This window comes from Zootoca vivipara, chromosome 9, assembly GCF_965207765.1.
Source record: "Zootoca vivipara chromosome 9, rZooViv2.hap1.1, whole genome shotgun sequence".
Classification (NCBI taxonomy): Eukaryota; Metazoa; Chordata; class Lepidosauria; order Squamata; family Lacertidae; genus Zootoca; species Zootoca vivipara.
Window position 1 is genome coordinate 45,283,896 of NC_142592.1, and position 14,241 is coordinate 45,298,136.

The 14,241-nt window shown below is 46.1% G+C and overlaps 1 protein-coding gene across 1 annotated transcript; it reads left to right on the top strand.

Moving 5' to 3' along the window:
* Positions 1 to 1,638: 1,638 nt before the first annotated feature.
* FOXRED2 (FAD dependent oxidoreductase domain containing 2) lies at positions 1,639 to 13,077 on the top strand. Its single transcript, XM_035128287.3, has 10 exons — positions 1,639 to 1,974; positions 2,434 to 2,492; positions 4,159 to 4,942; positions 5,252 to 5,503; positions 6,233 to 6,499; positions 6,688 to 6,854; positions 7,690 to 7,855; positions 9,034 to 9,275; positions 9,483 to 9,653; positions 10,052 to 13,077. The coding sequence occupies exons 3-10, from the start codon at positions 4,419 to 4,421 to the stop codon at positions 10,312 to 10,314; spliced, it is 2,052 nt and encodes a 683-aa protein (XP_034984178.3). The 5' UTR covers positions 1,639 to 1,974; positions 2,434 to 2,492; positions 4,159 to 4,418; the 3' UTR covers positions 10,315 to 13,077.
* The last annotated feature ends 1,164 nt before the right edge of the window (positions 13,078 to 14,241 follow it).

Below are 14,241 nucleotides of genomic sequence, written 5' to 3' on the forward strand. Positions count from 1 at the left end.
CATTTAGAACAGGTAGATTTTCAAAGCCCTTTTAAATGCAGCAACTATTAAAAGTTATAACCATTATTAATTTAATTGATACCATTTATAATCTTCCATAGCCTAAAGTGTGACTTGAATTGAAGCCATGTGCAAGAACCAGCTCTGTCAAATGAATGTTTGTGCTGCAGTGGCCAAAGGGGGTGATTGCTTGAACTTCTGTATGATGCTCATTAATGGCCTTGGCAAACAGACCTGGCTAGATGAGGGTACTGCAGGGTTTTCTCTAATATTCCAACAGCTCCCACGTGGACTTAAATCTCTTTCAAGCTGCTGCAGAGAGCTGAACGTGTAGAGACCAAGGTTTCCTTGAAAGAACTGGGTGTTCTTTTATTGTCAAGAGGTTAGCTACCTGACCTGCTGCAGCAGATCCTAGCTGATTAGCAGCATGGATCCCCAAAACGCTTCCCAAGTAATAAACAGCCAGTCATTTCACCTGCCAATCAAATTTAATTACTCTGCCTCAGCACTGCCTTTTTAGCAATTCACAGCGCTGAAGCAATGCACCACTGGTGGGTGCAGCATTTGCTGCAAGGGAAGTTTTTTGTTTATTGCCTAGTGACCCAAAGACTGCAACGGTGTGCATGCTTGCTTTGTAGTAAGCCACGCTAAACATGCACAAAATTGCACTCTGAGCAACAACTCACAACAGAATGGCCTGAACTTCCTACTTTGGAAAGTAGGAATGAAAATGGCAGCAGCCAGTTGCTCAGGTTTCAGGGGTTTAATTGTATCCTTGGGCTTTCACATTGATGTTTTTATCTCCGTATTAGAGATACACGGTATTACTAAATACAGATTGGGTGCTTGAATGGGATTTCCGACACTGAATTGCGCTCTCTCAGCTCTGAGGTTGGGGAATGGGCTCATAAGAGTTGGTATGGTGAAGAAGTTGGGACATGAAAACAATGGCAATGCCATAGCGAGGCTATGGGGATGGAAAGAAGCAGCATAGGATTTTATTGCCAGAGAGGGAGAAGCTGTGGATCAGAGTCGGCTGTATCGGATGAATGACATGAAATGGAGTTTTGCATAGAAGAAACAGCCACAAACAGGCTTTCTGCATCTGGACCTATTTTAATTTACGTATGGCTTTTTGGCCCCATGGTTTACATTGTTTTCTTTTTTCCTAAATCCATGATTTGGCAATACAATTTTGAGGTCAATTCTGACCGCTATCCTCACATACTGGGAGAGATGATAGATGTAAAATCTAAAGCACCAAAACCCTAGAAACAAGTCAGTTCTAGATTCTAAAAGGAACTAAATTGTATAGTATGTGAATGACCAAATACCAAAGGCTGGAATCCTAGACACACACCTGGAAGAAAGGCCCCTACTTAAAGTAGGAGGTGTATAGCACTCCAAAGGAGATGATGTACCGTATTAAGTCTCTGGCAGCAGAATACATGTGTCAATCTTTAAGGGTGCCACGACAGCACCGTGAGCTTAATATAAAGGCTAAAGGGAACATATGTTAGTATCTTGGGTACCACGGGCCTCTTTCGTCGTTTTGGTTTTACTTTGTGGCTGGAGGGGACCGCATTTGATATTTCGGCGTCTGCCCCTTTAAAAGCGACGCCATTCGGCTTCGCCCTCGCAGCACGTGACCCGGAAATGGCTGTAGCGGCGCCTCAATGAAGGCGGCGCGGAAAGCTTCGTCGCGCGCTTCGAGAGGCACCTGAGTCACGTGGCACATCTGCCCGGACTGGGTCCCACGAGCGAGCGGGTTCGACTGGGTAAAGAGGAGCAGAGAACGAGGAGGGTCGCCGCTCTGGCATAGCATCTCGCTGCGATCTTTTAAGGCCCGGCCCTTACTTGGAGGACTAGAGCAGCACGCACTCTTATGACGAGCTCCGCCGCGCGCCGCTGCGGGGCAGCCGCACGAGACTGAGACCTACCTGATCGCCTCCACCCTTCGGCCAGACGCTCCAGGTACGTCAGCACGTCACGCACCTGACACGCCGCCAAGCCTCGCCCCGCATCCCATTGGGCGGAGGGAAATGGTCCCTGGGTGCTGTTTCCTATGGAGTCCTCTAGGAGGGGCGCCAGGTTACTGGGGGAGGAAAAGCTTCAGCCCCATTTCCATGAGGTTGGTTCATGTCGATAAGTTCCAGCAGGTTTAGGTCTGGTGCCCTCCAGAGATGCTTAGCTTCAGCTCACATTACCCCTGACCATGGACTGTGCTGACTAGGGCTGATGGGAGCAGGAACCCAGTAACATGTGCAGGTCCCTTAACCATTGGCCTAGCATTTAGGCTTATAGCCAATCCTCCTTGGCTAGCACGCTTCTCTTCTTCACAAGCAGGATAAGGGTTGTTCCTGTTTCCCAGGGATAACATGTTCGCTTCTTCAGCAGAGAGATTATGTTGTTGCCTTCCTTCTTCCTTCATAGCTGTTCCAGGGTGTTGCATGAACATTCCTGCATCTGCAACGTGAATGCAAAAGCTGAACGTAAGTTCCGTTGAAAATTGCTCTTTTTTTGCTTTCCATTCATGCACTGCCATTCGTACGTACTCACGCTTCTTAAAAAATAGCCTCCGAGACTCAGAATGGTATTTATATGAAAATACAGATTTACCAAGCACTCAGGGGTAGAATGGAAGATCTCCGGTTCAATGCCATCCAGCAGTTACTGCTGCTCAGAGTAGATGGAATTGAGCCAGTATGGAATCAGGATGAGTTCTCTTGTCTGATACATAAAGCAAGTTTTTGTGTCCATATGAACAATTTCATAAGCTGAAATTTCAACATCTACGTCGGGGTGGGGGAACCTTTGGCCCACCAGATGTTGCTGAACTGCAACTCCCATCAGCCTCCGCAAACATGGCCAATGATTTTGGGAGTTGTAGTTCAGCAACATCTGGAGGGAAAACAGTTCCCCATGTTTGGACCACACAACTCATTAAAGTAGCAGGAGCGCTGTCATCATTTTCATCTGGCCACTCTGTGTATCATCCTGCTGAAAATTATTCCCACAGATAATTGGTTGACCAACCATATAGTGCAATAACTTAGTAAATGGTCATTTTATCCAGGGTCACGTGTGACATTATCCCAAAACAAGTGAATTTATGGGCTTGTAAAATACACATGGTGACAAGAGAACATACCATTCTATCTCTACACTTGGCAGTACCGAAAGAAGAGGAAGAAAGGAAGGAAAAGGAAGGAAGGAAGGAAGGAAGGAAGGAAGGAAGGAAAAGGAAGGAAGGAAGGAAGGAAGGAAGGAAGGAAGGAAGGAAGGAAGGAAGGAAGGAAGGAAGGAAGGAAGAAAGAAAGAAAGAAAGAAAGAAAGAAAGAAAGAAAGAAAGAAAGAAAGAAAGAAAGAAAGAAAGAAAGAAAGAAAGAAAGAAAGAAAGAAAGAAAGAAAGAAAGAAAGAACTCCTTGTCATGGGAACTAGGGAAATGGTGGCAAAGGGCAGCACTTTAAAAGAGGAATGCACTCACTGATTTTGTAGTGAACAGCAGAAATGGAAAAATGTGGAGAGGAGCAAAAAACTGCTTGTCTTTCAGCCTAGTCCAGGGAGAGGCCCTGCGGTCCCATCTCTCTCCCTCTCTGGCAGCCTGATGGAATGGTTGCTGTACATGACAGTGGTTGCAGATAGGGAATAAAGCTGATTGATATGGTAACAACATATTCCATAGGGGCCCAGATAGCAGGCCTCTATAGGCCATATGTGTAGCATTCATGTGTCACAAAAGATACCATATGTGAGGTGTATCAGAGTATGCAAGCTCATTTTGTAACACGCATAGTGGCCTTTTGTGGGTGGTTCTCAGGCTTTGTCACCATCCCCTCCTGTCTACATCCCTATAGAAGAGGGGTGGGAAACCTGTGCCCCTCTAGATGTTGCCACAGTTACAACTCCCATCATCCCTGAGCATTGGTCATATAAGATGGAGCTAATGGGGGTTGGTGTCAAACAATAGCATATCTAACACACACTCAGTCACTCAAAGCACAAAACTATTTGGTGAGCAAAGACCTGACAAAACAGGTCTAGAAGGGTGACACTTTGCTTTGAATGTGTGAGTTTTCAGGGCAGTATGCTTTGCAATGGCGTGGAGCAGAAATGATTTTGAAATAGGACACTTGCCTATCTTCTCACTCTTGTAGCTCCTGTCTGTGGCTGGAATATGGTTCCTCAGCAGAAGATAGTGATGTGGCTGCTGCTTGCATATCCCACTTTGTGGTCTGGACTGCAGCATCTTGGAGAGGAGACAAGACACAAAGCTGAGCCTATCAAGTATATCATCCTAGTTCCAAATAATTAAGCACCCTTAGCAGTTCTCATTGAACTTATTTTAACTTGAGTCTTTTCAGCTCTTATATTTGCCTTGAACAGATTTCACTTCACTCTGTTGTCCACAAGTATAATGCCATCTCCTTCGAAGTGTGTGCAAGAACTTCTGTTAATCTTTGCCTTCGGTTTGGCCTCCTGCAGGGCTACTGGTGCCCTGTACCATGACTACTGTGTCATTGGGGCTGGCCCCGCGGGCTTGCAGATGGCATATTTCCTCCAGCATGCAGGCCGAGACTATGTGGTCTTTGAACGCAGCTGTGCGCCCGGGGGCTTTTTTGCCCTGTATCCACGCCACCGAAAGCTTATAAGTGTCAACAAGCGTTACACTGGCAAATCCAACAGTGAGTTCAACCTTCGCCATGACTGGAACTCGCTACTCAGCCACGACCGCCGGCTGCTCTTTCGACACTACTCCAAGGACTTTTTCCCAGACGCTGATGCCATGGTGCGTTACCTGGGGGACTTTGCTTCCATGCTAGACCTCCAGGTGCGTTACAACACATCCATCACCCGTGTGATGCTGGAAAAAGACATTAAGGCATGGAATGGCCATTTCTTCATCCTTACTGACCAGAATGCTCAGTTCTATAAATGCAGGTGAGTCATGAAGAAAACCTACTTAGAGGAGGGAAATGTTCACATGGCACAGCTCCGATTGGACCTGATTGTGAAAGTGTAATTTCCTACAGAACTATTGGCCCTCCAGATCTTGTTGGACTCCAACTCCCATCAGCCCCAGATGACATGGCCAGTGTCAGCAATGATGGGAACTGGAGTCCAATGACATACGGAGAGCTACAGCTTCCCCAGTCCTGCTGTCTAGCCTGCAATAGCTTTCGAAATTGGAACAGAACTTCTGGCTATGCCTTCAGCAAGCCTGATCAAAATCCTTACTATATGTTTCAGTGTCCTATTGGTGGCTACGGGAACGTGGGTTCCTAACAAAGTGAACTTCCCTGGTTCAGAATACGTCGAGGGCTATGAGTCTGTGTCCATCAATCCAGAAGACTTCATTGGCCAATCTGTACTGATCTTGGGCCGAGGAAACTCTGCCTTTGAGACAGCGGAGAACATTTTGGGCGTCACCAATTTCGTGCACATGGTGGGCCGCTCTCGTGTTCGCCTTTCCTGGGCCACGCACTATGTTGGAGATTTGAGGTAAGAACCTTTTATCAATGAGAAGTGACTACTAAACATTCAGGGGTGCCATAAAGGCTGTGGGGAAAGCATTATTTAACATCATTTAAGAAAGGCATGGGCAATGCCCAGCATGCTAGGCCCCTTAATGCTGGCTCCCGGGACTCTCCCAAAGCCAGCCAGCCTTTCCTAACCTGGTGCTCTCCAGCTGTTCTGGACTACAGTTCCCTTCAGCCCTACTCAGCACAGTGCTGGCTAAGGCTGATGGGAGTTGTAGTCCAGAACAGATGGGCTTTCTGAAATGTGAACTAAAATTGACTAACACCCCCCCACACACACACACACAAAAGGTTAAAAACAAGAGTAAGAGTAATTATGCGTTTTCCTCACTGTTTATCCTCGGTCTTTTACAAGTCACTGTTCTCTTGCATTTCTTAACTGCCTTTCCATTGTGTTCTCAAAAGAGCACACAATAAATGCTGTCAAACAAATTTTGGACTTCCTCCTCCCCAGCATTATTAAAACCAATAAAGAACATGACTACAGAGAAGGAGTGCCTTATACCAGGTTCTCTACGCCGGCTGGCAATGATATTTCCACAGTTGACATGCAGAGCACTAAATCCCATCTGTCTTGTGACCCTACAACTCTTGGGACTCCCAGTTCCCATTATCTGTACTCCACTTGGAAATTCTCTGGACGTGGAGCCATTTTTAAATATATGTAACCAATAAATGCTCCCTTCCTTAGAGCCGTTAACAACGGCCTCCTGGACACATATCAGCTGAAGTCCCTGGATGGGCTTCTGGAAGGTGACTTGGAAGACTTGGTTCTCGTCAAGGATAAGAAAGGAAAGCTGCACATCACCCTCCGCTTCTACCTGGAGAACAGCAACAGCAGCGAAGCAGATTCCATCCTCCTCCCTCAGGACGAGCTGGACAACTTTGCCACTCGAGCACCTTACGACCGCGCCATTGGCTGCCTCGGCTGGAAATTCGACTTCTCCATATTCAACAAGTGAGATAGGCCTGGGCCCAAAGTGACAAGGAAGATGCATGAGACCAGGGGGCATGGGGGCTGGGCAGGGGACATAGCTGGAAAGTTCTGGTTTGGATTTTGGCTGAGATCCTTTCAGACACACACCCATAACCTTACTCTATTTCAGCCTCAACTGTCTCCATTTGCCCTTTCCCCACCCCACACAGGTCTGTGGGGCTGATGCAAGGCAAAGGCAGTAAGAAGAAGTATCCTCTCATCAAGCCCAGTTACGAAGCCAAAGCCACTCGGGGCCTTTTTGTTCTGGGCACCGCAAGCCACTCAGTTGACTTCAGGAAATCTGCTGGGGGCTTCATTCACGGGTTCCGATACACAGGTGAGCTTGGAGACATGATGAGTGGGTTGTAGAGAAAGCCAACGTCAGCCAGCCAGCTGAAGCTGCTCTGGTATGGTGTGTTTCTCTTCTTTTTTATTATTATTACTTTGATTGAACAATGCAACACTTGTTATTGCCTTTATTATTAAAATTAATAATTCCACCCTTTCTCCCAAAGGAGGCCAGGTCAGCAATAAAAGAATGAAAATGCCTTAAAAACAATCCCAGTACAGATGCAGACTGTCGTTGTTTCCAAAGTGTACTAACAACAGAAATGCTACTATAAATAAAGGGAAATAACATAGGAGAGCTGGAAAATTTTATTATGTCTTGGAACCGTATGTGGAGTCTGTGGAGATAGATATATATCATTTTATAGTTGGAAGGGACCTTAGAAGTCCTTCAATTCAACCCCCTGCACAGTGCAATAATCTTATAACTGCAGCCTCCCTGAGAAGTGGCCTCTGCTTACAGACCTCCAGCATAGGAGAGCCCACCACCTACTAAGGCAGCCCGCGTTCCACTGTTAACAGTTCTCACCTACCAGGACATTGCATGAAGATCATTACAAGAGGAGAGGCCTTTACCTCTTTATATTGGGGTTGAAGAACTTGTGGCCCTCCAGATGTTGGCCTATGGTCAGTGAGGATGGGAGTTGTAGTCCAACATCATCAGGGGGGGCAGACTCCCTACCCCTGGTTCCAGTTAAAATTATGTGAATGAAGAGTAACCAGCATTTTATGTCCTCCTTCCTCCTTAGCTTGTAAGTACTGTACATTTTAATTTAAAGTAATCTCTCTCTCTCTCTCTCTCTCTCCCTACCCACCTCTCGCAGCTCGCGTAGTTCATCGCTTATTAGAAGTCCGTCACCACGGAGTCCCCTGGCCATCCTCCCTCTACCCCATTATGCAGCTAACGAATGCCATTGTCAAGCGAGTGAATGAGGCGTCTGGGCTCTATCAGATGTTCACTGTGCTAGCGGATGTCATTCTGCTAAAAGAGTGAGTGAGTAATGCTCCCTTCGTTTCCTTCCTTTGAAGACTGTGGCCCCTAGAAATATATCCTAGCAGCGCCATTCAATTTCCTCTTCCATTCCTTGCTTTGCAGCCTCAAGACATTCCAGGAATCCAGGAGGGAGGGAGCCAAACACACATCCCATGAAATAGTGTTCTGAAGCTCTGGCATAGCAGTCAAGAAGGCCCATCCTTCTTGTGGGGGGCCAGTCTGACCTCTGGGTGTGATGGATGGGACCTGAAGCAAGGCTGCCTTGGCTGTTGTTAACCCAGAAGCAGCCAATTTGATGCCTTCCAGAGGTTCTTCAACTCTAGCTCTCATCAAGCCCAGCCAGCAAAGTCAGTGGTAGATGGGAGCTGTGATCCAGCAACATCTGGAGAACCAGGGGTTTCCTACCCCTGCATTTCAGGGTAGTTCATTTGGAATAGGCAGGTCCTTGCAGTACCAGGGACCCAGACAGCATAGGACTAAGCCAGCACCTGGAATTGGACCCAGCAGGTGTTTCAGAGCAGGTGTAATATGACTGTGCCAACTCCTACCCAACACGAATAGGATGGTAGCAGCTGCAGTTTTTCAAGCAATCTTACACTGTGGCCTTGAGTCAGACTGTCTTGTCTATTCAGTAGTGCCTGCCCTGACTGGCAGTGGCTCGCCATGGTTTCAGGCAGGACTCCTTGCCAGCCTTACCTTGAGATTTCATGTGCTCTGCCACTGGGCTACAACCTCACATGGTCACTAAGGCATGAATGAAATTATTCAGATCTCTCTTCCAGCAGAGGGCACAGTGTACCAGCCTTCCAGACAATCCTAGAAGAAGAACAGAAGAATAATGTCCTGGATCAGACCAGTGGTCGATCTGGACCAGCATCCTATTCCCCTAGTGGGAAAACCATAAGCAGGATTCGAGCACAAGAGCACTCTCCCCTCCTGTGGTTTCCAGCAACCGGGATCCAGAAGCCTTACAGCCTTTGGCCATGGAGGCGGAGCATAGTAGCCATTGGCTAGTAGCCATTGCTAAGAGTAAAGCGAAGTCTAGGACCACTAGCAAGCTGTGAAGCCCATATTCCTGGGTGGGAGAGTGCAGTCTTATCTAGTCCTCTGAGTCCACCAGCACCTGCATATTTTGCTAAGTGAGCCCAAGACTATTTGTTCTGGTTGTGCCTAGGAATGCCACAGAATTTGAGTACCTGGAGGAGTATCCGGTTGGGGTCCTGCAAGACCTGGAATGGCGCACAGGGAAAAAAGTTCAGAATGGGCTTTTTGTCATTGTGATGGAGTATGGGAAGAATTTTTCTGGGCCTGACAAGGACGTCTTCTATTACAACCGCGCTGTGGGTGAAGCACGCCATGCTTGGCAGTCCAATTTCCTGCATCCTGTCATTTATTACTACAAACGCCTCCCTACCGGTAAGCAAAGTGGGTTTTCAGTTCTTCCTGCTGCAAGCATTCCTGCTTTTCATTGTTGTGCCTCTATAGCCATTTTTTGGGGGGGAGGGATGTTAGAAACCTTGAGTCAGGCTTGGGAAACATCTGGCCCACCATGTCCGCCCCACCCTCGATTCTTTATCCTGAATGTACTTTTATGTTTGGCGCTCCCAACGACTCTCCCAACAGAGCGTGAGATGAGGCTCTGCCCACCAGACTGGCCCTTGCCCCGCCCAGACGCCATCCATCACATTGTGGAGGACTTTCTGACAGACTGGACTGCTCCAAATGCCCACATCCTCCCGCTGAGACGGTTCTTGGAGAATTGCTTGGAAACTGACCTGCGCAGATTCTATGCAGGTAACCTGTGGACTGGTTGGCTGGAAACCACTGTGTAGTGGGCCGAGGCAAAAAAAAACATAGAAGGAGGTGGAGGGGAACTAGTTAACAATTGAGGAAATATCAGGGTTTGAATCTGGCGTCTTCTCTTGCCACTGAGCTACAGCTCCTTCCCCTAAGCCATTTAGCCTCTAGTGTTTTCTGCTTAGGAAGTGAGTTACATACAAGTAACCACCAAACTCCCCCTGCACCAACTTGTAAGCTAAATAGAGAAATTTAATCAATGTTGATGGAAAATATTCATATTACCAATCTCTTTGATTTGTAGGTTCAGGCTGGAATTTTTTAATTTAAAAGTTCCTAAGGATGGTAACACTCATAAGGATGGTAACGTGGAACATTTTCCCCCTTTTGTTTAGAGTCCTGCTTCCTGTTCGCCCTCACGCGTCAGAAATTGCCTCCCTTCTGCCAGCAGGGATACATGAGAATGCAAGGGCTCATGGGTAATGAGAGGCTTAGTCGTCATGGAGTAGAAGCAGGACTGCTTGAAGACTACACTGCTGTGGACTCCCCAGATGAGCGGGAAACTGGCAGTACACAGTCACATGACCCGCTGTTGGAAGATCACATGATACCAAACCACCAGCTGCAGCATCTCATAAGCACCAAGGATGAACTTTAGCCTTCCTTAGACTGCATCGGAAACCACAATGATTGTGGTCACGGTACCCTGACATAGACCTCTCCTGGGGCACAGCTTCCACTGCGTATACTTGACTTGGATTCCTGCCCATTCCTTTATGGGGGACCATGACTTGCCAAAGACTTGTGTTGATCTGGTGTTATTTATGAAGAGCAGAGTCTTTTACAGGATAAGTGAGGGCTGAAACTGGGTAATGTGAGGCATCCTGTCACTCCTGTTCACTGTTGTAGCCTGCTGGTGGTGTTGCGTTTCTGCTGTAGGGGCCAGTCTCTAGCTTGTCGCAGGGGAGAAAAAGGGATTGCACAGATGACTTGCCACGGAATATTACTCCTGACTGCATGTTTTGTGGTGATCCACAGCAAAAGTCGTTGGTTATGGATGCTATGTGTTATTTTGTCCTTGCATAACCTTGCAGATTTCGTATGTGCATGACTTTACAATCAGTTCGGTAGTATTGGCTAAAGGAATGCTGCTAATGTCCAATGCAGGGAAATAATATTGTATACAGGAGAGAAGGGGGATCCCTTTGTTCCACGTTTGACAAAATGCACTGCTGCCACATTCATCAACTTGTTCTGCATCCCTGGCATTCTTGTGTGCCAGCTTGCCCTTGAAAGGAAGGAGAATTCCTGCACTCTTAACAAAATATCTCTCCTGTTTGCACTACACCTAGTTAGAAAGCTTCATTAATTAAGTTCAGTTGTGATTAATTTTTATTTTCTATTGTGATGATTGTATTTATAATATCCTATTTTTTTAAAAAAAAAATGTAAGAGTAGGTAGGAAAACTATCTGCACTTTATTGCACCCCTACACACTTCCAAGAGACCAAGCCAGAAAGAGTCTTGTCTTTTATCTATATTCCCTTGCTCTTTAGCAGATGGACAGAATAGCCTTCTACCTGCCACAAACACAGCACTTGTGCTTCCGGGGGGGGGGGGGACACCTTTCCAGCAACTGATTCTTTGGGAGAGATACACTTTAGCCCTCTTGCTTTATCTATAAATACTTAAACCTCATTTCTCGCCTACCATTTGGTCTGGAGAATTGAAATGAAAAGGGGTCCAATGCCTAACCAAAACCCTGCTGCAAATTTAGAACTTGGCAGGATGAACTTACAGGGTTAGGGCACATGGAAGGGAATGACCCGTGGCACAGTGGCTGCACATGTTTTGCATGCAGACAATCTCTGGGCCCAAAGGCATCACTTTTTTTAATTCTGTCTCTTCAGTTACTTTAAAACCACAGATCCTGGTTTAAAACAAACTCTGGATAAAGAAGCTGGCTTCTTGGCTTGTGGTTTGAAGTTGGCTTGTTTTGAAACTGACAATAAATCGTTCTAAACTAGGATATCTAGTTCATTCGTAACAAGCCAGGATTCTGCAAAACTGAAAGTAAACACTGGCAAAATGTTTCATCAGGCTGCATTAGTGGAGAAGGGGAACAAGCTCCCATTGGCACATGTTGTGCTAAAAACTATGTCTAATACTTTTCTAGGTCTTTTGCAGCTGGGGCCTCTGGCTAAGTTGGTGTATGTGATGATCATACAAATCTGTCATACTGGGAGATTTGAATTCCTTATCTAAAAGATAGTGCAGACTCAGTATATACAGCCTTATTCTCTCCCTCTCCTCTTATTCCTGTAATTACTCAAAAAAACCTATTGACAGTGTATGTGTTACCTTTAACTGGTGGTTTTCTTTTTAAAAAAATGCTTTAGAAAGGGGTCGTTTTTTCTGTCACCCTTTTCTCTGTGTGTCTTGGGGTGAAAACAGATGCAGTATCAAGAGAAGGGATCGCCTTTGTTCAGTTCAACCTGAGGCCACACCGGAAACCTGCAGAACTTTCTCGCTTGAGAATGTGCCACTATCAAGCTACCTCCATTCCTCTCAGAGTTTCATTCATCATCCTTAACAATGTGCTCAGATTGGTAGTCAACTAAGCTTGACTCAGAGTAGACTCATTGAAATTGATTGACTTTAAATCATTGTAGAGCTGGAAGGGGTCCCCAAAGTCATCTAGTCCAACCCACTGCAGTGCAGGAATCACAGCTGAAGAATCCCTGGCAGATGGCCATCCAACCTCTCTTTCAAAACGCCCAATGGATGAGTCAATCGCCTTCCAAGGTAGTCTGTCCCACTGTCATGTTTATTCATTTCAGTGGGTCTATTGTAATGGGTCTAAGGCTTAGTTGAATGCCGCCCTCAATCTTTTTCTTCTTCCAGGTTTTGCTGCTGTTTCCTAAGTGTAATCGGTACAGCTGTCTCAACCCAGAACCCAGTGTCAGCATGGCCAACCAGGGGTTAGGGCTGGAGATTGCAAAAGTATTGCTTCATCATCCAAAGCCAGAGTTTACCAGAATCAGTGATTTTGCAAGACATACTTCAGAGAGGGTGGGCTTTGCTACTGCTCCACAGAGACTATGCCCCTGCTGTTTGACAGGCTAGAATATACTGTACTTGAGTAGCTCAGCACCCCATGGCTCTGCTGTCAGTGCCTAGGTCACATTCAGATTATTTGCACAGAACTTAGTGGTCCTGTGGCAGGCTGGGAAAGTTGCAGTTTCGTTTTTATATGTTCATTTTTTTCAGAACAGTATTTTTATTAACTTATTTTAAGATGTATGTCATGATCAAATGGATCAGCTGTTGTAATGGTGTAGTATATTGCATATAAGTTTTGTACGGTTGTATTATTGTAATGAACTTTAAAAGAAAAAAAAAGTGTTTTCCAAGCCCACCAGCAGAAGTAGTGTCTGCCTTTGCTCAGCTATGGAATGGGAAGGGTGATTCATAAAGTTTAATCTAGGCTTGCCGTACGTCAGAACACATCCTGACATGTCCTGTTTTTTGGGGTATAAAAATGGCATCGGGGGGCAAAATGTCAGGGGAAAACCAAAAAAGCCCAACAATTTCAATGGTTTCCTTTTTAAAAAAGCTCAGGAATTTTAAAAATATTGCAATCAGTGGGAGCCTTTCCATTTATTTTGCTAGCCCCTTTTGTGAGTATAAAGCAGTATGGCCAATGGTCAGTTGTAGCCCAGCAATACCTGCAAGGCCGCAGGTTCCCCACCAGTACAGAAGGAACTGCATGGGCAATCTTTGCAATGATACAAAAAGGGGTAAGTGCAGTAATCACTCTAGAACACAATTCACTGTGTTTTTTTGAATGCAGTTTTGAAGTTTTTGCTTGTTTGATGCATTGTTTATTTGCAGGTGTGGGGTGCGTTACTTCAGGACTTCCCCTTGCTCCGTGACAAGTTCCCCAGGTTTATAATTTATTATTTATACCCCGCCTATACCCTGCCTTTGGGCAGCTCCCAACAGAATATTAAAAACATGATAAAACATTCCTTCCAGCAGCACCTTAAAGACCATCTACCAGTAAGTTTTTTATTTTGGTATGAGCATACTTCTCATACCAAAATAAAAAACTTACTGGTAGATGGTCTTTAAGGTGCTGCTGGAAGGAATTTTTTTATTTTGTTTCGACTACGTCAGACCAACACGGCTACCTACCTGTAATGATAAAACATCAAACATTTAAAAACTTCCCTAAACAGGGCTGCCTTCGGGTGTCTTCTAAATGTCAGGTAGTTGTTTATTTCCTTGACATCTGATGGGAGAGCGTTCCACAGGGCGGGCGCCACAACCAAGAAGGCCCTCTGCCTGGTTCCTTGTAGTGGTTCTGCAGTGACAGAACCACCAGAAGGCCCTCGGCACTGGACCTCAGTGTCCGGGCAGGACAATGGGGGTGGAGACGCCGAGGCCGTTTAGGGCTTTAAAGGTCAACACCAACACTTTGAATTGTGCTTGGAAACGTACTGGGAGCCAATGTAGGTCTTTCAGGACCGGTGTTATATTGTCTCGGCGGCCGCCCCCGGTCACCAGTCTAGCTGCCACATTC